The sequence below is a fragment of the Capra hircus genome, chromosome 5, assembly GCF_001704415.2.
Source record: "Capra hircus breed San Clemente chromosome 5, ASM170441v1, whole genome shotgun sequence".
Lineage (NCBI taxonomy): Eukaryota > Metazoa > Chordata > Mammalia > Artiodactyla > Bovidae > Capra > Capra hircus.
In genome coordinates this window covers 61467896-61494860 of record NC_030812.1, presented here as the reverse complement: position 1 = coordinate 61494860, position 26965 = coordinate 61467896, and the positions used below count along the sequence as shown (strand labels likewise).

General features: G+C 39.4%; 1 protein-coding gene and 1 pseudogene across 2 annotated transcripts; one reads left to right on the top strand and one right to left on the bottom strand.

Moving 5' to 3' along the window:
* Positions 9-26302, top strand: IKBIP (IKBKB interacting protein). 2 transcript variants are annotated; one of them, XM_018048136.1, is made up of 3 exons: positions 9-412; positions 7074-7191; positions 25350-26302. In XM_018048136.1, the coding sequence occupies exons 1-3, from the start codon at positions 237-239 to the stop codon at positions 26103-26105; spliced, it is 1050 nt and encodes a 349-aa protein (XP_017903625.1). In that variant the 5' UTR covers positions 9-236; the 3' UTR covers positions 26106-26302. The 2 variants fall into 2 exon arrangements, with proteins under 2 accessions (XP_017903625.1, XP_005680538.2); XM_005680481.3 differs by lacking the exon at positions 25350-26302 and adding an exon at positions 15224-17010 and having other exon boundaries at positions 124-412.
* On the bottom strand, positions 10468-10827 carry LOC108636016 (annotated as a pseudogene).

Genomic DNA, 26965 nt, shown 5'->3' with positions numbered 1-26965 from the left:
AGGTTTGGGCGACGTAGGAATGTCTCCTACCCGGACTCGAAAGCGGGTGGCTGGGAGATGCTGTGGAGCAGCGAGTTGATGGCGGGGAGGGAGGGAAAGGGGGCTGGCTCTGGGCGGTGCCAAGTCTAAAAGGGGGCGCGGTCAGCGCCGAGCCTTCTCACAGAGGCTGAGGCGGCCACGTCCCGCTACCCAAGGTTGTAGAGGCGTCCCTCCATTTGTCCTGGGGACCTCCAGACATGTCCGAGGTGAAGAGCCGGAAGAAGTCGGGGACGAAGGGAGCCCCGGCGGAGCCTGGGAAGCGGAGCGAGGGCGGGAAGAGTCCCGAGGCTCCGGGTGGTGGAGGCAGGGGCTGGGCCGACCCCCGGACCGGCGTGAGCCTGCTGTCACTGGGGACGTGCTTGGGCCTGGCCTGGTAAGTGGTCTGAGGCCGCTGGGCCGTGTCTGGCCTCCCGTGCTTGCCCTCTCCTTGGGCTCCCGCCTCTGCCCCAGCCCCGCACTGCTCGGCATCCTGCTGACCTCCAGCTCCCAAACTTGCCGCTTCTGTTTCTCTACATCAACCCCAAAGAAGGGACGGCGCAGCTTTTATTTTCCCTTTCGCTCATTTCTTGTACTGCCTGCGTGCCTGATCGCCCAACTGGAGTTGAGGCTAATATTTGAGAATGAGGCAGCCATAAAGAGGCTTCCCTGGTGGTTCAGATGGTAAAGAATCTGCCAGTTGTGCAGGAGACCTGGGTTGGAAAGATCCCCTGGAGAAAGGAATGGCAACCCACTCCAGTATTCTTGCCTGGAGAATCCCATGAACAGAGGAACCTGGTGGGCTACAGTCCGTGGGGTCCCTAAGAGTCGGTCACAACTGAGTGACTAACACTTTCACTTCACTTTGACTATTAAGAAACATACGTTCGGCCAAACTTCATTAAGCGCATTCTTCACGACTGAAGCGTTCCCGTTTTTATAGCACGTTACTTCCTGTCCACTGTGCATTTGGGACAGATTTGCTCCACCCCATCAATGCCTTGTGGCAACGTTTACAACTTGAAAAGGAAAAAGTTCATTATGATCTTAAAGAACCAATGTTCTTGATATCAAATTTTGGAGGAGTGCTCATATTTGAATCAATGTGCATGCGTTCAAAGTCTATTCCTAAGTTATGGACTGAGTTTTAGTATTGGAAATCTACAAAAGTATAGAAATTGTGTTCACCTAAAAGTACATATATATAGTTTTTAAACCAAGCAAATAGCGATATATTGATATCATAGGAAAAATGAATATTAAGAAATAACCTTACAACCAACTTATTTTCCTCAACCATATCCTTTAGGATTAACCTCTTTCACTTTAATAACGAGACTGATGCTTCAGAGTTTCCCTCCATTTTTCACCGATTTTTGAAGTATTTAGAAGATAGTTACTCGTGTTCAAGAGTAATTGGATTCTAGAAGCGACCCCAGATGTCCTTTCGTCTAGATTATTTTTGATGCTAGTAAATTTTGAAGTATACTAATCACTCATCCTGAGTCGAAGTCAATAAAATGTTACTAATACAATAAAGTGAAATATTGATTATTAAATATTATCTTCAAAGAGATAAATTATCTTACTAATATAGTATATTTGTTTATTGAATATTTTGATCTTAAATGTACAGAATTTACTATTTTAAATAAACTGGTTTTATGTCTTAAAATGCATGAGTTTCTTTGGGTAAATCAAAAACTGCTGGCAAAGTTGTTCAGAACTAGAACTTAGTAGGCTAAAATATATAGGTTGCTTCTTTCTGGAACCTAATACAACTGGTTTTAGTTACTGCATCCATTAATTCTTATTAACTATCCAGAAATTCATATTCATATGAGATAAATTACTTCAGAAAATGTTCAGCTTTTCAATAATTTAGTTACTATCCTGGGAAGGCTCACTAATAGGAATCTATAAAGGAAAAAGCTGTTGAAAAGCAGACACTTCAGCTCAGGAATTTACTGTTAGTGCCTACAATAAGAAACAAACAATTATATTCAAGTAGGAAGATTTTATTTGAACTGTGTCTGCAACATAATAAAACAATGCTCAAACATTATTTCTAAAATGGGCAAATTCAATAATTGTTATTGCTCTGGTGAAATCTTTTACCATAAGAGTTGAAGTATAAATTCAGTCACGATAGCAAATAGCTATTTGTGATAAATTTGGGAATAACAAATTATTAAGACAGCAAGAATTTTCTAAAAATATTTAGAATCTGAAAATACTAACAAGCACACTGGAATTATAACTAAGCCACTGGCATTTTTACCACTAGGATTAGCACCTAAAGATCGTTGTATTGAAAATGCTTACTGTACTGACTGTCCTAGTTGTTTAAATACAAAATTGAATATGTGCGCCTAAATACAGCTTAGGAGTGAGTCTAAGGGCAGAGATTTAAACCCTTGGCACTGTCCGAGGAGGATTTCAAGGCATCACTGTTTCAGGATCTTCAAACTTTTAGTCTTTGGATCCTTGTTTGGAAAATAAACAGAGACAATGCATAATAAAATAGTGGTACTTAAACATTTCACAGTTAAATGAAGTACTGATAGTCATCTTATGTCAGCTTAACAATAAGATAGAGGTAAGAGTTGCTCAGGACTGTAGGGCCTGAATGCTGGGTTTGCATACCTCATTTATAAATTCTTTATGGAAATTTTTCAGATAAGAGTATTGAAGACATTATGCTTTCAAAAAGTTTTTAAAGGTTATGAAGTTACTAAACAAGACACAAAGTCTTAAAAGCTTATCTTATTACACAGAAATTTAGTCAACTAGAAGTTCCATTGTAAAATTTTAGGTTCCTTCTGGAAATTTAAATAGATTCTCTAATTGCTTTTATAAAAGTTTGCCATAGCATTTGTGATAATTATATATCAAAAGTCAAAAGCTCTTTCAGCAATCAGATAATTCAGGAATTTTTTTTCCTCTATCAACTAATACAACTTTTTAAATCATTTATGCAGCAAAATCTTTGCTAACTCCAGTTTTTCAGCTTTTGTTGTCATTAGTAGAGTTTAAAAGAGGTATCCTTTAATTGTCTTGATTTTTTTTTTTTAATGGAATATGGTCATTGTTTTCCTGAATGTTCAGTATTATGTTAAAAATGAAGTTGTGGTATGAAACATGGCTAAATGGGTACTGACCCTAGAAGTCGCCCTGGAACTCCCTTGCTTGCAGAGGGTTCATGATAATAGCTTCTTGTGGGTTGCTTCTTTCTTATTACTAATTGAAACAGAGCCAGAGAAAATCCTGTATATATATATCCTCAATTAGCTGTCTGCCAACACAAGGAAATGCATGGTTTATTCCTTAGGGCCCTGAATCTATATGAGACCTCTGTAAACTGCAATGGATTATGAAGGAGTCAGAAAGATTCTTTTTGTTAAGGCTTACACTAAGGTAACCAGTTCATCTAGGGCCTTTTCCTCTATATCCATACCTTTAAAATCTTTAACTATGATAGTGAAATGAGGCCTCAAAACACAGGGTAAGAGAGTGCTTCTTTTCCTTTTAGTGGATCTCATCCATTCATTCCACCCTTTGTTGGCTGTAAACCCAAGGCTGGTTCAAACAGACCTGGAGCTTGTAATGATACCAAGAGTAAGTAGAAGAGAGCCCTATTGATCTATTTTACCACTCTTGGCTTGTCTGAAGATGGGAATCGCAGGTACACAAAGTAATTCAAAAGAAAAAGTCAAGGTACTTAGAATAGTTGATGTTTTATGTTCCAGGAAATGTAAGAACTTTATAAATACAAACCTATTTAATCTCTACAACACCCTAATCCCCACTTTACAGATGCGGAAACTAGCAAAGGTAAGTTAAATAACTTGCCTAGGGTGGTTGTACAGCTAGCGAATAGCAGTGCCAAAGTTGCCCAGCTTCACATTCAACCAATATGTTGAATCCTTTAGTATTCCTTTAGTATGTCCACCTTTAGTATTAATCCACAAACAGGCCAAGATTCTAGAAATAGAAATCCCTAGCCCAGAATTGTTTATAATCATTTTCTTTCTTCTCCTATCCCTTAGCAGACCCTAACTGTTGTCTTATCTAAGGGAAGGAAGATGGGAGTAAGGAGGTTTTGAACTGCTCCTATTTAAAAATCCCTAAAATGAAACAAAGCACCTTGGGCACTTATCCGGATGCCAGTTTCAAAAATTACTGTTTCAGAATTGAAACCACCTTCTCTCAGTGTACATTTTTGGCTTCTAGAAAATCATCCTCTTCCTTAATGTTAAATGAATTAATATTTACAAAGCTCTTAGAACAGTGTCTGGCACTTCTAAGTGAAAAATAAACCGGGAATTCCCTGGTGGTCCAGTGGTTAGGGCTTTGAGCTTCCACTGTAGGGGGCTCAGATTCATCCCTGGTTGGGGAACTAAGATCCCTCATGCCATGGGATGTGGCCAAAAAAGAAATGTATTTTAACTCAGCATCATACAGACCACTGTTGATTATTTTCATTACACACTAAATAAACTTTATACCTGTTTTTTCTTATATGCATTATTCATATGTAGAAATGGTGAATTTTTTTCCATTTTGGTGAGAAGCTAACTATGAAAAAAAAACCTGCAAATTATCATCAGAAATGATCATTCATATAATACAGTTTTCAAGTTTTTGCTTAATATTTGAGATTTTGAGACGTGCAGAGATAATATTAAAAAGATTAAATAAAATGAGAAGTCCTGTAATGAACTTTAATGGATCAACCTTCACAAAAAGTTCCCTCTATAAATGATTTTATTCTAAATGAACATATTGATCTATAGAGCAAATCCATGAGTTAACACTGTGGAGTAATGGATGATAAAACCAATTCCTGAAATTAGGCTTTTCTTTAGAGTGATCTTTGTTCTTCCCCTCTGTCTACTGGTCTCTTAAATGCCAACAATGAAATAGCCAATCAGAAAAGAGTTTTCTACACATCTTTCTTTGAAATTAGGATAATAGTGTTTTCTAACAACTAGAAGTTTTGTTTAAAAGTTCATATTAACACACAGGAGAAGTCAATCTGTACTAATTATGCAACCTGGGCTTGCTTACTTAAATCACTTATCTCATAGGATAAATATTTGCCATTATCAAAAGAAATTTATTTCATCCAACACTGTAAACATTTGTTTAAAAACACAAAAAATCCATTTTAGTTTTGTACAGTTTTAAGTAACAGCCTAATGATGGCTATGAGTTTGACTCACAAAAGTCAGAAGTCTTTCACCTCTCCATTGAGTTCTGGAACCTTTAAATGTTTGTCTTTCGCTCTGTCTTCCACTGTTTTTACAATAGTGTCAGTTAGTCATTCTCAGCTTGGCTGGGAGGTTCGAAAATGTATAATGTCTAAGTCACATCCCAAATCAACTAAGTCCGAATTTCTGTGGTAGGACCTAGACATTACACATTTTTAAAGCTGCCAGTTGTCTCCAATATGCAGTGAAGCTTTTGAACCACCGACCCGCATACTCTGATTAAGTCACTCCTCCAGTTCCTATTGGGTTTCACTTGGGGCTCACCTGGTAAAGAATCTGCGCGCAATGTGGGACACCTGGGTTCGATCCCTGGGTTGGGAAGATTCCCTGGAGAAAGGAACAGCTACTCACTCCAGTATTCTGGCCTGGGTCACAAGGAGTTGGACATGACTGAGTGACTGTCACTTCACTTCCGGTTCCTATGGTTTTGCTCCACTGCTTTTTTATTTTGCCACACCACAGGGTTTGCCACTTTTGAGATCTTACTTCCCCAACCAGGGGCTCTCGGCAGAAGAGCGCTGAGTCCTAACTACTGGATCACTAAAGAATTCCCTGCGCCACTGCTTTTTGATGACTCAGTTCAGTTCAGAGTTGTGCCCGACTCTGCAACCCCATGGACTGTAGCATGCCAGGTTTCCCCATCCATCCCCAACTCCTGGAGCTTGCTCAGACTCAGTCTGGCGAGTTGGTGATTTGATAACAATAAATACACAAAGAATTTCAGCTGCTACTTATTCTGGGCCCAAAGAATTGAGTCAAAATAACTTAACCAAAATGGTGCTAGATCCAAAACATTCCTTTTGTGCCTGGTCATTTCAAGCCCTTACAAACAAAAGATTATTTATTGTTTTTAAGATTGGGATAATTTTTTTGTGCTTTTACTTTTTACCAGATGGAGAATACATTCCAATTTTAGATTGGCATCTAAAGGACACTTGCAGCTCATAATTTAGGGTATAGTCAACTGCACATACTATACACCTTGAAAAGCCCATGTGTTGTATTGTCACATGGACAATGATTTCTGTTTTCAGTTTTGACCCCTGATATATTTTGACTTCTAATAATCATCACCTCTCTCTTCCACTCCACTGCTTTTTTTTTCTCGTATAGTTTTATTTTAAAATGCTTTTTTTTATCTTAGATAACTTTTGCTTCTCCTACATCTCAGTGTAAAACACTTATTTTCTAGATATTACTCAAATATCTCCTTGAAAAAATAGTAGAGATCACATATCTCACTCTAAATAATTCATTATTTCTTTCTTCCAAATGTTTCTTGCATGTAATTTCTATTATAGATGTTACTTCATCTCACTTACTGAGCTGTAAACTTGAAGAAAGGCAGTGTTTCACTCTTATTTGAATGTACAATTAAACCAGTACCCAACTACACATCAAGCTCTCCCAATGTTTGCTGAAATAAACTCATGTTTGTTGAAATAAACTATCTACACCAGAATTTATGTTGTCCTTGGAGGAACCTGGTAGACTGCAGTCCATGGGGTCACTAAGAGTCAAATAAGACTGAGCAACTTCACTTTCACTTTTCACTTTCATGCATTGGAGAAGGAAATGGCAACCCACTCCAGTGTTCTTGCCTGGAGAATCCCAGGGACAGGGGAGCCTGGTGGGCTGCCGTCTATGGGGTCACACAGTCAGACACGACTGAAGTTACTTAGCAGTAGCAGTAGCAATACCAGAGTGGGCAAAAATACTGCTTTAACATTCAGACTTTAGTGGGTATGAATTAGAAAGTAATGACCTGTTTTTCACCTTTTCTAGGTTTGTATTTCAGCAGTCAGAAAAGTTTGCAAAGGTGGAAAACCAATACAAGTTACTGAAGATGGAAACCAGTGAATTCCAAGGACTTCAAAGTAAAATCAGTTTAATTTCAGAAAAGGTAATTATTAATTGACATATTTGGAGAGATTTTACCATTTTTCTTCCCCATTGCCCCCCTTCTACCCCATTCATAAATTATTTTCTCCTGCCTTTTAGACCATTAGTACTTTAACCATTGCTGTTTTTCCTGCTTGTTCATATTCTCCCTTCAGTCTAAGCTAACCTTAGATTACATTTTGAAAGGACAAGACTTTTCTTAATATATAACAACTGTTATTGTCTAAAAGGACCAATCTTCTTATATTGATGTGACCTCAACTTTCTGTTTATATGAAGTGTCTAGGGCACCGAAAATATAATTGATTTTTAGGTATAAACTTAGCATAGGAGTAGCTCTTGTTGGACAAAGATCCACCGGTTTGTGTTTTATTTCTACTTGGCAAATATATACATATTCATATGCATATAAGAATGACTAACCTAAAAGAAGGGGCTTCCCCAGTGGTTCAGATGGTAAAGAGTCTGCCTGCAATTCAGGAGATGCGGGTTCTATCTCTGGGTCAGGAAGGTTCCATGGAGTAGGAAATGGCAACCCACTCCAGTATTCTTGCCTGGGAGATGTCATGGACAGAGGAGCTTGGCGGGCTACAGTTCATGAGGTCACAAAAGAGTCGGACACAACTTAGTGACTAAACAACAACAAACATAAAAAAAATATTGCTTATAGCCACATGAAAATTAAAATCCAAATCTATGTTGTAGTTCTTCAAGCTGTAAATATAAATGCATTATTACTGTGATTTTTAGAAATGTGAGACAGATAAATTTTTTACTACCTAGTTGTCTCAAAAGGGGTCAGGTGCAACCAGTAAGGCATCAGCTGGGCCTTATCTGGCTACCAGGGACCAAGCTATCATTGGGAAATATGCCTTGTTTTTTTCATTTATTCATTCACTAAACCTTTACTCCTGTCATAAGGTAAAAAAGGACTTGTGTTTGGCACCAGGGTACACAAGGAGGTTGCAAAATAGAAATTAAATAGATGGCCTAAGTTCCTGCCGCCTGATGTGCAGAATGAGCCTAAAACCCCCCAGAAGAAAAGAATCGTGGATGAAAATTATCCCTCACACATGCCAGTGAATTGCATGGAGCATGAGTTTAGGGGCCTCTGGAAAGGTGTTGCAAGAGTTTCTATTTTGACCTAGAGCTCAAGATGAAATCTGATTATAGTTATCTGCTGCTACTGCTGCTGCTAAGTCACTTCAGTCGTGTCTGACTCTGTGCAACCCCATAGACTGGGCAGCCCACCAGGCTCCCCAGTCCCTGGGATTCTCCACGCAAGAACACTGGAGTGGGTTGCCATTTCCTTCTCCAATGCATGAAAGTGAAAAGTGAAAGTGAAGTCACTCAGTCATGTCGGACTCTTAGCGACCCCATGGACTGCAGCCCACCAGGCTCCTCCGTCCATGGGATTTTCCAGGCAAGAGTACTGGAGTGGGGTACCATTGCCTTCTCCAAAATAGTTATCTAGGGCCCTCTAATCAGAGCAAACATGATAGAAAAATTCCAAGAAATAGAAACTTCATGTACTTAAATGCTATTGAAGAAAGATTTCCTTTCTTTTCAGCCATGTCACACAGCATGTAGGATCTTCATTTCTGACCAAGGATTGAACCCTTGCTCCCTGCAGTGGAAGCTCAGACTCCTAACTGCCAGAGAAGTCCCAAAGATTTCCTTTTTAAATGAAAAAATTTGGCAGCAATTAAAAAGATTTTGCAAGCAACAAGAATATAATTTATAGCACAGGGAAATATAGCCATTAGTTTGTAATAACTTCAAATGAAGTATAATCTATAAAAATATTGAAAATAAATAAAAAATAAAAATATTGAATCACTATGTTGTACACGTGAAACTAATATAAAATTGTAAATCAACTATACTTCAATTAAAAGTAAATAAATAAATGCTTTTGAAGCAGATATTTAAAATATCATCCTGCTGCTGCTGCTAAGTCACTTCAGTCGTGTCCGACTCTGTGCGACCCCATAGATGGCAGCCCACCAGGCTCCCCAGTCCCTGGAATTCTCCAGGCAAGAACACTGGAGTGGGTTGCCATTTCCTTCTCCAATGTATGAAAGTGAAAAGTGAAAGTGAAGTCACTCAGTCGTGTCCGACTCTTAGCGACCCCATGGACTGTAGCCCACCAGGCTCCTCAATCCATGGGATTTTCCAGGAAGAGTACTAGAGTGGAGTGCCATTATCATCCTAGGATTCAAGAAATATTCCAACTTCACAAAGCTCTTTCTCTCCCAATCTGCCCTAAGAGTAATTTAACAATAGCTGCCTCTTTACAGAGCAGGCCCTTAAAGGCCAGCTTCATACAGTAGGAGGGAAAACAGCTAGACATGGGCTCTCACAAAACTGTGTGACCTGGGAAAAATCACTTTAACTTCTCTTGGCCTCCATTTCATCACTTGTTAAAGGAGAGTAACAAAACTTTTATTAAAATCGAATGAGATACAATATATATGCAAACTCTTTGAAAACTTTCAAGCAGTAATAAATTTAAGAGTTTAACTTTTTTTAAAAAATGAAAAACTATTAAAATATATTCACAGCCCATAAATGCTAACTATTGTGTTCCAGGACTTCCCTGGTGGCTCAGCGGTAAGGAATCTGCCTGTGATACAGGAAATGTAGCAACCCACTCCAGTATTCTTGCCAGGAAAATCCCATGGACAGAGGAGCCTGGTGGGCTGCAGCTCATAGGGTTGCAAAGAGTCAGACATGACTGGTGTGAGCACCAGTCACTCATTAATTGCAGATTAAATCTTGAGACCTTTATTATCCTGAGAAGGTGATCTTGTCCTTGGAGTCTCCTAGGTTATACTGCCTCTAGGTTATAGTGAAACTCTGGTGAACAGCCTAAATAGGAGATTACCTTGCATGTGTACAAAGTCGCTTCAGTCGTGTCCAACTCTTTGTGACTCTATTGACTATATAGCCAGCCAGGCTCCCCTGTCCATGGGATTCTCCAGGCAAGAACACTGGAGTGGGTTGCCATGTCCTCCTCTGTGTGAACTTCCCAACACGTGGATTGAAACAGCGTCTCTTATGTCTTCTGCACTGGCAGGCTGGGTTCTTTACCACTAACTCTGCCTGGGAAGCCCGAACAAGAAATCACCTTGGATGAAGATAAGCTTGTCTCTTCAAAGTGCTGCTAATAAGATATCTAAACATAATACTGTTACCAACGTACAAGTATTTCTCAGAACTGCTTTTTAAAGTAACTTGCATTATGTCTACAAGTGTACAATAAAATATATATATATTTTTACAAAAGGTTATTCTTAAATGTACAATAGGTTCCAAGACAACACTTGATTCTAGCTATAGGTGGCAACAGATATTATGGCAGGGAATCCAGGTGTTTAAACAGATATGGAGCTAACGCTCATCATTGCCTCCGGCACAAGGAACAGCTTATTTTTTGCCAGATTTCTAAATTCCACCGGTGGCCAGGGTGCCTTTCCCCGCGGCCTTTGCTTTTAGCTCCTCGAGTTTCTTCTGCTCCGCCTTCTGCTTCTGCTCCAATGCCTTATCTTCCTCGTCCATCTCCTTGGCTTGCTTCTTGGGCTGCTTCAGCGGCTTCTTCTTGCCACTTTCACGGCCCGACATGGCGCCTGCCACCTCTTCCCCAGACCTAAAAATAATTTTTAAACAAGGTTTCAGAATGACACTGTTTGTGCATTGTTTGGGAACAATCAAACAATCACCTAGAACTATCACCTAGAATTGCTTCAGGTCCTGACTGGGGTAGACCCAGGTTTCCTGGACAGTTTTCCTCCTAAACATCAAGAAACATGTTCTTTAGACCCTGAGATATGAGCACTACAAAAAGGCATAAGACATGGTCTCTTCCTGTAAGGAATTTAGAAACCTTCATAGCTTCACCTGTTTAATTTATCAGCCTATTAGAGTCGGATTTGAGAGTCTAAACCTCTTCATTTCCTCCAGACTTCTGATTTCTCCTCTAAGCATGCCTTCTCCCCGTGCTAATTCTGGCATGGCACAAATAATCATCTACTGGGATTTGTATTGTTGTTGTTAATTCGTTTATCTCTTCCACTGCTCCTTAGAGCAAATGCTGTCTTTTTTCTCTATATCCTTAGTTCCTAATAGTGAAGCAGAGTACACTCAGTACATCTTATTAGGGATCCAAAATACATGACATAGAACATCCGAAACACTATCTCCCCTATCAAATTGTGAAGTCAAAGACGGTACTTTATCTGTATTTTTCTATTCAGTGTCTAGCTCAAGTCTGGTATAGCGTGAACACTCAAGAATTCTTGAGTTATATGTGCTAAGTACCAAATAAGTGGTAAATATGCAATACAATAGGTGCTACAGGAGTTCAGGCTCTCAGAGTGAGGGCCAGGATGGAAAGCTGCACTGAGGAGCTGAGGGAGGCCTGGCCTGAGTCTTGAACAAAAGAAAGAACTTAGCTAGGCAAAGTAGAAGAAAAATAGATATAGAGGGGTTATAGAATTTGGCACTTTCTCCTAGGAGTATGAGGAAGTAGTAAGTTCAGTTCAGTTCAGTTCAGTCGCTCAGTCGTGTCCAACTCTTTGCGACCCCATGAATCGCAGCACGCCAGGCCTCCCTGTCCATCACCAACTCCCGGAGTTCACTCAGACTCACATCCATCGAGTCCGTGATGCCATCCAGCCATCTCATCCTCTGTCGTCCCCTTCTCCTCCTGCCCCCAATCTCTCCCAGCATCAGAGTCTTTTCCAATGAGTCAACTCTTCGCACGAGGTGGCCAAAGTACTGGAGTTTCAGCTTTAGCATCATTCCTTCCAAAGAAATCCCAGGGCTGATCTCCTTCAGAATGGACTGGTTGGATCTCCTTGCAGTCCAAGGGACTCTCAAGAGTCTTCACCAACACCACAGTTCAAATGCATCAATTCTTCGGCACTCAGCCTTCTTCACAGTCCAACTCTCACATCCATACATGACCACTGGAAAAACCATAGCCTTGACTAGATGGACCTTAGTCGGCAAAGTAATGTCTCTGCTTTTGAATATGCTATCTAGGTTGGTCATAACTTTTCATCCAAGGAGTAAGCGTCTTTTAATTTCATGGCTGCAGTCACCATCTGCAGTGATTTTGGAGCCCCAAAAAATAAAGTCTGACACTGTTTCTACTGTTTCCCCATCTATTTCCCATGAAGTGATGGGACCAGGTGCCATGATCTTCGTTTTCTGAATGTTGAGCTGTAAGCCAACTTTTTCGCTCTCCTCTTTCACTTTCATCAAGAGGCTTTTTAGCTTCTCTTCACTTTCTGCCATAAGGGTGGTGTCATCTGCATATCTGAGGTTATTGATATTTCTCCCGGCAATCTTGATTCCAGCTTGTGCTTCTTCCAGTCCAGCGTTTCTCATGATGTACTCTGCATGTAAGTTAAATAAGCAGGGTGACAATATACAGTCTTGACGTACTCCTTTTCCTATTTGGAACCAGTCTGTAGTTCCATGTCCAGTTCTAACTGTTGCGGCCTGACCTGCATATAGATTTCTCAAGAGGCAGATTAGGTGGTCTGGTATTCCCATCTCTTTCAGAATTTTCCACAGTTTATTGTGATCCATACAGTCAAAGCCTTTGGCATAGTCAATAAAGCAGAAATAGATGTTCTGGAACTCTTTTGCTTTTTCCATGATCCAGCGGATGTTGGCAATTTGATCTCTGGTTCCTCTGCCTTTTCTAAAACCAGCTTGAACATCAGGGAGTTCACGGTTCATGTATTGCTGAAGTCTGGCTTGGAGAATTTTGAGCATTACTAGCATGTGAGATGAGTGCAATTGTGCAGTAGTTTGAGCATTCTTTGGCATTGCCTTTCTTTGGAATTGGAATGAAAACTGACCTTTTCCAGTCCTGTGGCCACTGCTGAGTTTTCCAAATTTGCTGGCATATTGAGTGCAGCACTTTCACAGCATCATCTTTCAGGATTTGAAACAGCTCAACTGGAATTCCATCACCTCCACTAGTTTGTTCATAGTGATGCTTTCTAAGGCCCACTTGACTTCACATTCCAAGGTGTCTGGCTCTAGATTAATGATCACATCATCATGATTATCTGGGTCTTGAAGATCTTTTTTGTACAGTTCTTCTGTGTATTCTTGCCACCTCTTCTTAATGTCTTCTGCTTCTGTTAGGTCCATATCATTTCTATCCTTTATCGAGCCCATCTTTGCATGAAATGTTCCCTTGGTATCTCTAATGTTCTTGAAGAGAGGTTTTCTTTAATCTTGTACCATGATGTACATCCAGAGAAGGCAATGGCACCTCACTCCAGTACTCTTGCCTGGAAAATCCCATGGGTAGAGGAGCCTGGTGGTCTGCAGTGCATGGGGTCTCTAAAAGTCGGACACGACTGAGTGACTTCACTTTCACTTTTCACTTTCATGCATTGGAGAAGAAAATGGCAACCCACTCCAGTGTTCTTGCCTGGAGAATCCCAGGGACTGGGGAGCCTGGTGGGCTGCCATCTATGGGGTCGCACAGAGTCGAACACGACTGAAGCGACTTAGCAGCAGCAGCATGATGTACATTTGGAGAAGCAAACGGCAACCCACTCCAGTGTTCTTGCCTGGAGAATTCCATGGACCAAAGAGCCTGGCATGCTAGAGTCCATGGGGTCACAAAGAGTCGGACACGACTAAGCGACTAACACACACACACGATGTACACAGCAGTTTTTAAAATCTTAAATCGGGCTGTAGTATGTAGGATGATTTAGAGGAAGGGACTAGAAGCAGGTATTAGATATTATTTCTATAACATTGTCCTTGGTCATTGAAGTTCAGTTTGGACACCCTATGTAATTGCTTCCGTTACTCTTTCCCTGTTAAGCACATGTAAACTTCACTTTCTCTCCAATTAAACTAAACTGTGCAAGGGCAGAACTGTGTTTTGTACAGTGCTATGTCTTTAACATCATGCTGCAGATATTTGCTAAAGATTCTTTCCAGGCCTTCCTGTAGTCTCTTAGGCTGTTATCTGTGTGTGAGGGTAGACTAAGAAAGAGGTCCTCAACCTGGTTCTTCTATATTCTGGATATAGTAGGAGATGCCAGGAGCTTACCATAATTTATAGATATTTACATATTTATACTTTTAGATAATTGCTGTTTACCATAATTTTTAGATACTTAGAACACTTTACTATTTGACATGAGTTGTCTCTGTAAACTGATCTTTTAATTCACTTTTTGCCTTTGTGATAGCTATAAGATCTGATTCTGGTACCTTTCCTGCAAAAACTCAGTCAACAAATTTCTTTACAGGCAGGAAGTTTTCCAGAGTCATACAACTTAGGAAAGTTAACAAATTTTGTAACTAAATCAGTTTCTAAAAAGCCAAGTAACTCTTAAAATGACAATTAAGTTTATTTACATTGGAATTTAAAAAGAAGGAAATGTGATATATTTCAGGCTTCTTTAACATTATTTGGAATATTTGAAAGTGTACAAGTAATCAATATTGAGGATTAGAAGTTCCAATGTTTATAGTTTGCTCTCCATATCCATAGGTTCCGCATCCAAGTGTTCAATCGTGTATCAAAAAATACTTGAAAACATCCAGAAAGTTTAAGAAAACAAAATCTGAATTTGCCATTCACTGGCAACTCTTGACATATCATTTACATTGTATTAGGAATTATACGTAGAGATGATTTAGTTTATAATACGCAAATACTGTGCCATTTTACAGTGTTTTTTATATGAGGGATTTGAGCATCCATGGATTTCAGTATCCACAGGGAAACCAATCCCACACAGGTGCATATCAAGGGATGAGAAACAGCTGTATTTTTATACCATAGCCCTAATCTATTAAATGTGTTTTAAATGTTTTTTTAAAAAACTATTAAGTGATAATTATTTTTGTCTGCATGATTCTGATGTACTTGGATATTTTAGACATCTTCAGAACTTGAACTTGGCACATTGTTGCTAAAGTGTGTTTCCCTAATATAAAAGTTATTAAGTAGCCTTGGGAATTGTTTTGTGTTATAAATGCAGCTTGCCTCTACTGAAAGTATCCTGCAGGAAGCTACATCCTCCATGTCTTTGGTGACCCAGTTTGAGCAGGAAGTAGCCACCCTCCAAAGAATCATGCATGACATTCAAACCAGTGAAGAGATGCTCACCCAAAAGATGAAAAGCCTTAATGAGAAGTTCCAGAATGTTACAGATTTCTGGAAGAGAAGCCTAGAAGAAATGAATGTTAATACAAACATTTTCAAATCAGAATCAAAACATATACATTCTCAAGTCACTGTCCAAATTAACTCAGCTGAACAGGAAATAAAATTGCTCACTGAAAGGCTAAACGATTTGGAAGATAGCACAGTCAGAAATATTAGAACTATACAGAGACAAGAAGAAGAGGATCTTCTGCGAGTAGAGGAGCAGCTTGGCTCCGACACAAAAGCGGTGGAGAAGTTAGAGGAGGAGCAGCATGCTCTCTTTGCCAGAGATGAAGACCTGACTAACAAACTCTCCAGCTATGAACCCAAAGTTGAAGAATGCAAGACACATTTGCCGACGATTGAAAGTGCTGTTCACTCTGTTCTGAGAGTCTCTCAGGATCTGATCGGGACAGAAAAGAAAATGGAAGACCTGACCCTTCAGATGTTTAACATGGAAGATGATATGCTGAAAGCAGTATCTGAAATCATGGAGATGCAGAAGACCCTGGAAGGAATTCAGTATGACAATAGCATATTAAAGATGCAGAATGACCTGGATGTTCTCAAAGGAAAAGTTCACGATTTTATAGTATATTCAAGCACAAGAGAAAAGGGGACTCCAGAAGAATATAATCTAGAAAATAAAGAAAGCGATAGTGACTTCTAAATGCACTGCATTTATTCTGATGAACCACACTATTATGCACACGCTGATTAGCTCCAGGCTTCTGAGTTATTTCCATATGCCTCACTTCATCCTAAATTATTAGAAAGTAAGTGAGACACCACAAAAATGGATTATCCAAATAATCAAACCTTATCTTTTTAAGCAATAAAATTTTTCATTTTAACCATTTAAAATAGAGATATTTTAAAAATGTTTCTCTGCTTTTTTGAAGTATATACTTAATATTTTTAAATGTTTTTCTGATAATTGTGTATCTGCTCAATCTCTCAGATGTGTCCAAATCTCTGTGGCCCCATGAACCATAGTCCACCAGGCTCTTCTTTCCATGGAATTTTCCAGGCAAGAATGCCGAAGCAGGTTACCATTTCCTATTCCAGGGAATCTTCCTGACCCAGAGATGGAACCTGAGTCTCTTGTGTTTCCTTCGTTGGAAGGCAGATTCTTTACCACCTGCACCATTTGGGAATCCCCTTTCTAATAGTTAACGGACATTATTAGGAATTTCATTTGTTATATTGGACCCAAATATATTACTGTTCCTAGGAGCTATTGAGAGGTGTTCATGTCCTTACTCAATGACCTCAGTTTGCTATTTTTCAAGTCTTAATGTCTCTTCCTTATACCTTTTCTGTCACCTGAAAAAGGGTTGCACTGAGCTGATCTTACCATCAGGTTGATCAGTAATGTGTTTGCCTCCACCAGTTCTTCATTTCTGTTGTAGTTTACTGCAGGCTAAGAATCCAGACAATTTTCTACAAAATAAAACATGCCTCGGGTGCTTTGCAATGAAATGATAATGCACTTTTTGGAAACTGAGGAGCCTGGGAAACATTTTTACGTTTTGTTAAGGTTCTAAACTGTTACAGATAATTGTAAGAACTTTTTTAAAAAAGAGTAAACCCGTTCTTTTTGAAGAATTTCCCTTTGAATTAAGTGTGGATCCTTTGAAGCATGGACTTTGGGAACATCTTTGTATACCTTTATTTTTTTTAAGGTTCTAACTGTGTTATAGACTCTTGAGTTTGCTTAGTATATGATCGCTATTATAAATTACTTATAATAAAAATATACCAGTAAACCTGTGGCATATTTTAAAGAGGAAAAAGCAGCAAAATAAGAAGTAATGTGATAATTATGGTAATTAAAAGTATGTCATTTAGAGTCCCCAAACCAATCACCCAACCAAATTTGTTTCACGCAGTGATTTTATTTTTTTATTTTATATTTAAATTAATCTTTATCGGAGTATAGTTGCTTTATAATGTTGCGTCAGTTTCTACTGTACAGCATACACAAAATTTTAATTTACACAAAATTATATAATAGAGTCACAAGGAATAAAACATGGACATATTGAAGTGAAATTAAGGGGAGGCCTAGACAGATTTTTGCAATAATGATAATCAGAAACGTACAGGTTTGGGGGAGCACATAAGACTTTTATTGGTAAACTAATGTATCAAGACCTATGGCTGATTCATGTTGAGGTTTGACAGAAAACAACAAAATTCTGTAAAGCAATTATCCTTCAAGAAAGAAAGAAACTGAAAAAAAAAAAAGTGTCCAAGGTTGGAGTTGAAAATTGAGTGAATTTTCAAAGATTGCACACAGAAGTAAAGTTCTTTCTTGTTTCTTCTTGCTAATAACCAATTATAGTCCCAGTTTTGTAATGCAATTTCAGTGGAATTAGTGAAAGCGGTCAGTTACAAAAGATAGGTGTGGTTAGGTGGTTTTATTCTGTAAATTTGTACATTTGTGGAAAAGTTCCAAATGAATGCTACCTTGGGATTAGGAAGATTTATAGTAGACAGCAAGAAAAGTAAGCCTGAAAGAGTGCTACTGTTAAGGAGCATAGCGTTAATTTCTGGAATCTTAACATTAAATTTCTTGACTTCTGAATGTCTAAATTCTTATCTGTGTGCACTGGTAAATTTTATTTGTTTTCTTTATTTTCACACTCATAAAATAGATTATAAAGTTAGCCAAAACTGTTTCGTTTCAGCCTCCATCCTGCCAGGACAGATATGATCTCTTTCACTCTTCAGTTTTATATATTTACCTATTTTTTGGCATGTCACCAGATATGATACATCTTTATTATTAACTGGAATATCTGTCATAGTGATGGTTACAGAAAATAAAATGGAAATAAGATGGTCACTGAGCTCTATAGTGACAGTTACAAGGAATATGAAAGCTACACTTCTGCAAGTATTTCTTGAGAAAATATTGTGCACATGTATGTACACATTTATATATTCCTTTATTCAGGTGTTTTCCTATTAAAAAGTGTAATTATAGAGATTTAAATGTACCTAATTTGTCTTCCTGTGTTTCTTAAATTCATTTATTTAACACAAGAAAGTGAAAGTGAAGTTGTGTCCGACTCTTTGCGACCCCATGGACTGTAGCCTACCAGGCTCCTCTGTCCATGAGATTCTCCAGGCAAGAATACTGGAGTGGGTTGCCATTTCCTTCTCCAGAGGATCTTCCCGACCCAGGGATCGAAGCCGGGTCTCCTGCATTGGAGTCAGACGCTTGAACCTTAAAATTTCCGAAAGTTCCCTAATGTATCAGATGTTAAGCTACATTATTAGTCTTTCCTTTAAGGAAGATTACCATGTTCTGAGACACATTTTTGTATCTTTGTAATTAATAATAAATTTTATATCAGTTTCTTCTAGAATACTGTGTCACTTTTTTCATTAGCACATATAAATCACTTATAAAATAAGCACCTAATTTTTTTTAAGTTTAAAAGTGAATTTGGGAGGACTCTTTACCCCCCTCAATGTCTATGCTGAGAGCTGCTGCTGCTAAGTGGCTTCAGTTGTGTCTAACTCTGTGTAGCCCCATAGACGGCAGCCCACCAGGCTCCCCCATCCCTGGGATTCTCCAGGCAAGAACACTGGAGTGGGTTGCCATTTTCTTCTCCAATGCATGAAAGTGAAAAGTGAAAGTGAAGTCGCTCATTCACCGACTCTTAGAGACCCCAAGGACTGCAGCCCACCAGGCTCTTCTGCCCATGGGATTTTCCAGGCAAGAGTACTGGAGTGGAGTGCCATTGCCTTCTCTGTAATAAATCCTATTTGTTTGCAAAAAAAAAAGTGTATTTGTAGTAATAGTTCCTTAAATTTTGTGTTAAGGTGAGAAGCTATTGACTAACGGTGAATTTTTATATTTTACAATGAAAAATGTTGATTTATTAGCCTGTATGGTTTGATAGAAAACTAAATTTGTAAGATACAAAGTTAATGTTTTTGGTTTGGTTTTTTTGAGGGGGTCGGGGTGGGGGCGGGCTATACTGTGTGACTTTTGGGAAATCTTGGTTCCCTGACCAGGGATTGAACCAGTGCCCTTGGCAGTAAAAGTGAGGAGTCCTAAACCACTGGACCATCAGGGAATTCCCAATAGCATTATTTTAATTTTAATCTAATTGTAGGTCTTTGTATGACTATAATCTTGAGCAAAGATTATTATGATGTTGTTATAAACTAATGATGCTCCAAATTCACCAAACACATTTGGTGTGCTCTGCAAATTCACCCAGCATCTGTTTCAGTTCAGCTATGAACTGTTAATTTCACACAAGTCAAAATGCTCCATTCCGGCTTTACAGAGCAGAGGAAGACAGAACCAGCCTTCTGGAGCCTATTGTGTGTCCCACTGCTAGGAGGCCTACGGTCCATCATCATCCTAACAGCTCTGCATATTGAGTACCTACCTGCCCCTGTCCCTGTCTCTGTGCGAGGCACTTTGCATGTGTTATTGCAAATTCTCACCACAGCTTTGCTAGCTAAGAGACCCCTTTTACAAATGAGGAGGCAGATCAAGATTCCAAATCTTACAGTCTTGCTGCTGAGTCTGTCCAACTCCAGAGGCTGTTCACCTCCCATTGTACCTGCTGCTGTTCAACCAAGAAGGAAAAGAAGAAATCGGCTATCAGTAGCACTATCTTGAGAATTCAAAAAGCTGTAATTCAGCCAAATGTGTTCACCACTATGTTGCCATTAAACTATATATAAGTCCCTCAAAAGTTTTAACTGTGACCTAAAATTATGTGGGCCTTGGGTGTAAGAAGGAATCAGTAGATGTTTAGGAAGACTGAGAAAAGAGTGGAAGAGAAAAAAAAACTTTAGACTGGAATCTTTTAATCTAGGCTTTGCCACTAACTCTGTGTGTTTTTGGGCACTCGGGGAGCTCAGCTTTTTAATTTGTAAAATGGGGAAATTGTGCCGAATAATTTCTAAAATCTCTTCTGGCTTTACAGTGTACAGAGTCAGTCATTCAGTCATGTCCAGCTTTTATGAACCCATGGACCATAACCCATCAGGCTCCTCTCTCCATGGGATTCTCCAGGCAAGAATACTGGAGTGAGTCACCATTTCCTTCTCCAGGGGATCTTCTCAACCCAGGGGTTGAACCTGGATCTCCTGCATTGCAGGCAGATTCTTTACTGTCTGAGCCAGCTGGGAAGCCCCTTCTGGTGTTAAGTGGTTTTAAATTCTAGAGATCAATAAAATTTCCAGGTCTCTTAGTATGGTTCAAAAATCCTTTAGCAAAGTTTTTGGAAGGCTGATTGGATCCAAAAATCATTCCCTTGACTCATGTTGCTTTGGCTTGAAGATTAAGACAATGTTTAACATTACAGGGCAGCATCTAGCTGCTTCTTGTTCAATCACTAAGTTGGGTCCAATTCTTAGCAATTCAATGGACTGTAGCAGGCCAGGCTTCTCTGTCCTCCACTATCTCCTAGAGATGTCCATAGAGTCAGTGATGCTATCTAACCATCTCATCCTCTGTCACCCGCTTCTCTTCCTGCCCTCAATCTTTCCCAGCATCAGGGTCTCATTCATTGAGTTGGTTCTTCTCATCAGGCGGCCAAAGTATTGGAGCTTCAGCTTCAGCCAGTCCTTCCAGTTAATATTCAGTGTTGATTTCCTTTAGGATTGACTGATTTGATTTCCTTGCAGTCTAAGGGACTCTCAAAAGTCTTCTCCAGCACCACAATTTGAAAGTATCTAGCTTAGTACCTTGTTTATGTGATAAGACTAGGAATATTAGTAAATATTTAAATTACTGGGTGAATCTTTTGAGCTGCTGATAGACTCCAACTCTTCTGTTCATCTTAGGCAAATAGCTTAAACAAGCCATTATGTAATAAACATAATTCAGTGAAGTAATTTCTAAGCTATTCCTATACTGTATTGAGTTTCTATTTTAGTGAAGACTAATAGAAGTTCATAATATACTGTTTTAAAGCTGACAAGTGAAACAAAGAAGCTTACTAGCAGTTTCTTAATGATCTAATACTTCTAAGAATAAAGTTAGCCCTTTCTAAGATGTCTTCATTGTTTAATACTGTTAAGTTATATCTGCTGCTGCTGCTGCTGCTAAGTCGCTTCAGTCGTGTCCGGCTCTGTGCGACCCCATAGACGGCAGCTGACCAGGCTCCACTGTCCCTGGGATTCTCCAGGCAAGAACACTGGAGTGGGTTGCCATTTTCTTCTCCAATGCATGGAAGTGAAAAGTGAAAGTGAAGTCACTGAGTTGTGTCCAACTCTCAGCGACCCCATGGACTGCAGCCTACCAGGCTCCTCCATCCATGGGATTTTCCAGGCTAGAGTACTGGAGTAGGGTGCCATCTACTCTACCAGAATAGGTACTTTAATAAATGATAACCTAGAATGAAATAGATGAAAGTAAGCCTTCTCCTTTCACCTTTGAGAATGTCTTTCAGCAAATATAATTTGTTGAAAAAATTTCCCCTAAAAAATAAAACTTAAGGTTTTGCAACTGCTGCTTGATTTCCTTCCTAGCTGTGGCTATTTGTTACTGTCACACCCACTATAACATTTTCACAATCTAAATTCTTTACCAAGATGAAAAAAAAAACCTTTGGGCCACCTTCCCCACCACTAATCAACACTGCATAGAACTATTGAGAATCATCTTAAAATATGTTTTGGAACCAAATATATATGATGGGGCAAAAAGGGGATATTGAGGCTTTGAATTAACTTTTTTACTGCCCCATTTCAGCTTGTCATTTCTTTGCAACTATATGACTGCTCCTTTTTTAAGCCTCCATAAAAATAATATTCCAAGCATATTAAATATTTATTTGCATTAAGTAGAATTAAGGTAATGTTACCAAAATAATTCTAGCAGATTACCTGAGTGAACCAGGCAAATGCAACTTAAGAAAGATAACTCATAAAAAACATGTCGAAGAAATACAATTATTTTGGGAAAAACTTGCTGACTTTAAACTGGCATATTTTAAAAAAAAATTTTTCAGTCTGCATATTTGGTTTTTATTCCTTATTTTTTCAGAATTTTAAATAATCTATTTACATTATTTTTCTTTCCCAAACTAAGTGACAAACTTCCTGAAAGCAGAAACTACTGATCAAACTAGTACATATCAGCACAGTAAATGTTGCTGAATGAATGCTGATTTTTAGTAGGAAACTATAGACAATTTCCGTGGTCATGTATGGACGTGAGAGTTGGACTGTGAAGAAGGCTCAGTGCCGAAGAATTGATGCTTTTGAACTGTGGTGTTGGAGAACACTCTTGAGAGTCCCTTGGACTGCAATGAGATCCAACCAGTCCATTCTGAAGGAGATCAGCCCTGGGATTTCTTTGGAAGGAATGATGCTAAAGCTGAAACTTCAGTACTTTGGCCACCTCATGCGAAGAGTTGACTCATTGGAAAAGACTCTGATGCTGGGAGGGATTGGGGGCAGGAGGAGAAGGGGAGGACAGAGGATGAGATGGCTGGATGGCATCACTGGCTCAATGGACGTGAGTCTGAGTGAACTCCGGGAGTGGACAGGGAGGCCTGGTGTGCTGCAATTCATGGGGTCGCAAAGAGTCGGACACAACTGAGCGACTGAACTGAACTGATAGACAATTTCCACTTTAAAACAATGCTTTCCTAGGAAACAAGCTGAAAGTTAAATGTGCTAAAGTTGAACAACTGACTCTTAATGTTATAAATGGAATTCCTTTTTTCAATGTAATCACAATGTATATCTGTTTGGACACAGGCTTTGAAAATATGTTTTACATTTGTTAATTTTTTTCTTCATAGTTTAGCACACAGCACACAGGCGTAAGTTAATCTTCTGATTGAAACTTAATTGAAGCCTGACGTGTTTTATTTTTTAATTAAATAAATTTGGCATATAACTGTGTAACTTTAAAGTGCACAGCATGATACTTTAATACATTTATATATTCAGTCATCAGAAGGAAGGATATCCTGCCATTTATGACAACATGGATAGATTTTGAGCATGTATGTTTTAATTTTCAATTTTGTATTGTTCATGATACTTACCCATCTTATCACCATAATCAGCACTTCAATTTGCCCCTTTTCCTCTTAACTTTATTAACTAATAGCACAATGCAACAAAACTTCAAATATTCAAAATACAATAAAATAACTCAGCTTCCCCCAAACCACTATATAACACATATACACAACAACAACAACAAAAATAACAACTTGAAGTTTTTCCAGGCAGTTGTGTGGCTCAAAATGGTCATCAGCTAATGTGTCCAAGTTAAACCAAAACAGTTTAGAGACATCAATTTTCAGTGGATGGTGGGGAAGGATGGTGGCACTGAAAAACCAAAAAGGTGAGAATGACTTGTATTTGTAATCATGGAATTTTAGAACCTTGGAGATCATTGTTTGTTTACTGTTTTGTTTTTACACATCCATCATCTCTATTATTTAACTATGGCACAGAGTTGAAGCCACAGCTGAAGCTGTGCTCATCTTTATGTCCCTCAGACTTCACATGCCTAACAACATACTAGGAACTTAGAGATCACTGCTGCTGCTGCTGCTGCTGCTGCTGCTAAGTCACTTCAGTCGTGTCTGACTCTGTGCAACCCCATAGACAGAAGCCTACCAGGCTCCTCCATCCCTGGGATTCTCCAGGCAAGAACACTGGAGTGGGTTGCCATTTCCTTCTCCAGTGCATGAAAGTGAAAAGTGAAAGTGAAGTCTCTCAGTCGTGTCGGACTCTTAGCAACCCCATGGACTGCAGCCCACCAGGCTCCTCCGTCCATGGCATTTTCCAGGCAAGAGTACTGGAGTGGGTCGCCATTGCCTTCTCCAGAGATCACTAATTAAATGGAATTAGTTCAATACCCAAAAAAAGTTTTCATGAAAGTAATTCGACAATAAAGTCCCTTCATTCTGGCACTTGTTATACCTACAAACTTGTGTTTCAGAGGTCATGTTGTCTTGATCCCCCCAGTTTATTTTTAATTAATTTCTACTGAAGTATAGTATAGTTGCAATAGTTTCAACTATACAGCAAAATGCATCAGCCCCTTTCCTCCCCTTTGGACTTCCTTCCCATACAGATCACCACAGTGTAGAAGGCAGAGTTCCTTGTGCTGCCCAGCATGTTCTCATTAGTTTCCTATTTTATACATAGTGTCAGCAGTGTTCAGTTCAGTTCAGTCGCTCAGTCCTGTCTGACTCTTTGCGACCCCATGAATCGCAACACGCCAGGCCTGCCTGTCCATCACCAACTCCTGTGCATCGAGTTAGTGTTGCCATCCAGCCATCTCATCCTCGGTCGTCCCCTTCTCCTTCTGCCCCCAACCCCTCCCAGCATCAGGGTCTTTTCCAATGAGTCAACTCTTCGCAGTGTATGACCTCTCAAATTTACTACAGCTCATCTGCAGGAGGGGCCTCCCGGATGGCTCAGACAGTAAAGAATCTGCCTGCAAAGCAGGAGACCTGGGGTCTATCCCTGGGTCGGGAAGATCCCCCGGAGAAGGGAATGGATACCCATTCCAGTATTCTTGCCTGGAGAATTCCATGGACAGAGGAGTATGGCCAGCTATAGTCCATGAGGTCACAGAGTCAGACACGAATGAACGACTAACACACACACACACACACACACACACACACACACACACACACGTACCTATGTACAGGTGGCTTCCTCCTCCCTTCTCCAGCAACTGAAAAAACATCATTGTCCCTCATTTTGTCTCTATGCTGAGGACTGAAGGTGCAAAAAGAACTGGAAAATGCCATTTGTAGTAACATAAAATTTCTTTAATGTTTTCCTTCCTATTCATTAGCAATACACAATGCATCTTTTACCAAATGCTTTCCAGAAGAGTAGTAACTTTATAGTTTAAAATGTTGCCTAAAATTTAAGTTGTATCTTAAATGTTGAGTTTTTAATCAATTTAATTATTCTGGTGCTATATTTTCTTACAGTGTCAGAAGTCTGAAGCCATCATAGAACAATTGAAGGCTTTTCAAACAATTACTCACCTAAAGCATCTACAGGAAGAAATTTATGAAGTGAAAACGTGGTCCAGCAGGATAAGCGAAAAGCAGGATATACTGAACAACAATCTGACGACTGTTTCTCAAGATGTTGCAAAAGTAGACCAAAGTACAGCTTCCATGGCAAAAGATGTGGGTCTCAAGATTACAACGATTAAAACAGACATACGACGTATGTCAGGTTTAGTAACTGATGTAACATCATTGACAGATTCTGTACAAGAACTGGAAAATAAAATAGAAAAAGTAGAAAAAAATACAGTCAAAAACATAGGTGACCTTCTTTCAAGTAGCATTGACCGAACAGCAATGCTCCGAAAGACAGCGTCTGAAAATTCACAAAGAATTAATTCTGTTAAGAAGATACTTTCTGAGCTACAGGGTGATTTCAACAAGCACACAGATAGGTTTTTAAGCTTAGAAAGTGACAGAGCGAAAGTCCTAAAGACAGTGACTTTTGCAAATGATCTAAAACCAAAGGTGTATAATCTAAAGAAGGATTTTTCCCGCTTGGAACCATTGGTAAATGATTTAACACTACGCATTGGGAGACTGGTTACTGACTTACAACAGAGAGAGAAAGAAATTGCTTTCTTAAAAGAGAAAATATCTAATTTAACAACAGTCCGAGCTGAGATAAAAGATATGAAAGATGAGATAAAACACATTTCAGATATGGATTAGACTGAAATTATTTAGAGTAGACTGAAATAAATAACTCTTTTTAGTAGGACCTCTGTCATGTTATAAAAAGACTGACAGCCAGAGATAATGAAATTTTGGAGTAAATATTATTTTGTAGTAGGTTCTATTTTGTACAGTAAAAATAAAAACTTGTGAAGGACTAAGCACTTGATTTCCCAAAATAAATGTGCTAAAACGTTTAGAACTTTATACAAAACGTGTTTGCAACTTTATATAGCAAGGACCTTATGCATTCCCCTTATATACAAACTCATGCATGTACATGCATGCATGCATGCATACTAAGCTGCTTCAGTCCTGTCTGAGTCTTTGCGACCCTATGGACTATAGCCCTCCAGGCTCCTCTGTCTGTGGGATTTTCCAGGCAAGAATACTGGAGTAGGCTGCCTTGCCCTCCAGGGGATCTTCCTGACCCAGGTATCAAACCCAAGTGTCTTACATGTCCTGCATTTGTAGGCGGGTTCTTTACCTCTAGCACCATCTGGGAAGCCCATGTATGTATGCACACACACACAAATGTACACACACTCATGGTCTGCCAGTCTAGCATTGGGAAATCAAGATGAGGCAGGATCTGAATGCCCACTTGCTCTCACTGACTGCCAAGGAGCATGGTATGTGAAGTGGGGTCTTATCTGGAGAACTGTCCATCAGGATCAGGGCTGTAACATGCATTATCCATTTAGAGTCAGCGAAACCATCAGTAGAAAAGTCACAACAACCAGGGAGCTGCAGGAAAAGAATCATGTAGGCCCTCCTGGGTCCTTCATGGCTGTAGGAAATAGGGAAAGGGCACCTAAAATGAGGCAGGGAAGTGGCAACTCAGAGTAGGGTTTGGG

What these genes read in the sequence shown, in the direction of transcription:
- IKBIP (XM_005680481.3), top strand. Translation starts at nt 237, where the DNA reads ATGTCCGAGGTGAAGAGCCGGAAGAAGTCGGGGACGAAGGGAGCCCCG. An exon ending in ACGTGCTTGGGCCTGGCCTG is followed by an intron (nt 413 to 7,073) that starts GTAAGTGGTCTG and finishes CACCTTTTCTAG; the next exon opens with GTTTGTATTTCAGCAGTCAG. An exon ending in TCAGTTTAATTTCAGAAAAG is followed by an intron (nt 7,192 to 15,223) that starts GTAATTATTAAT and finishes TTATAAATGCAG; the next exon opens with CTTGCCTCTACTGAAAGTAT.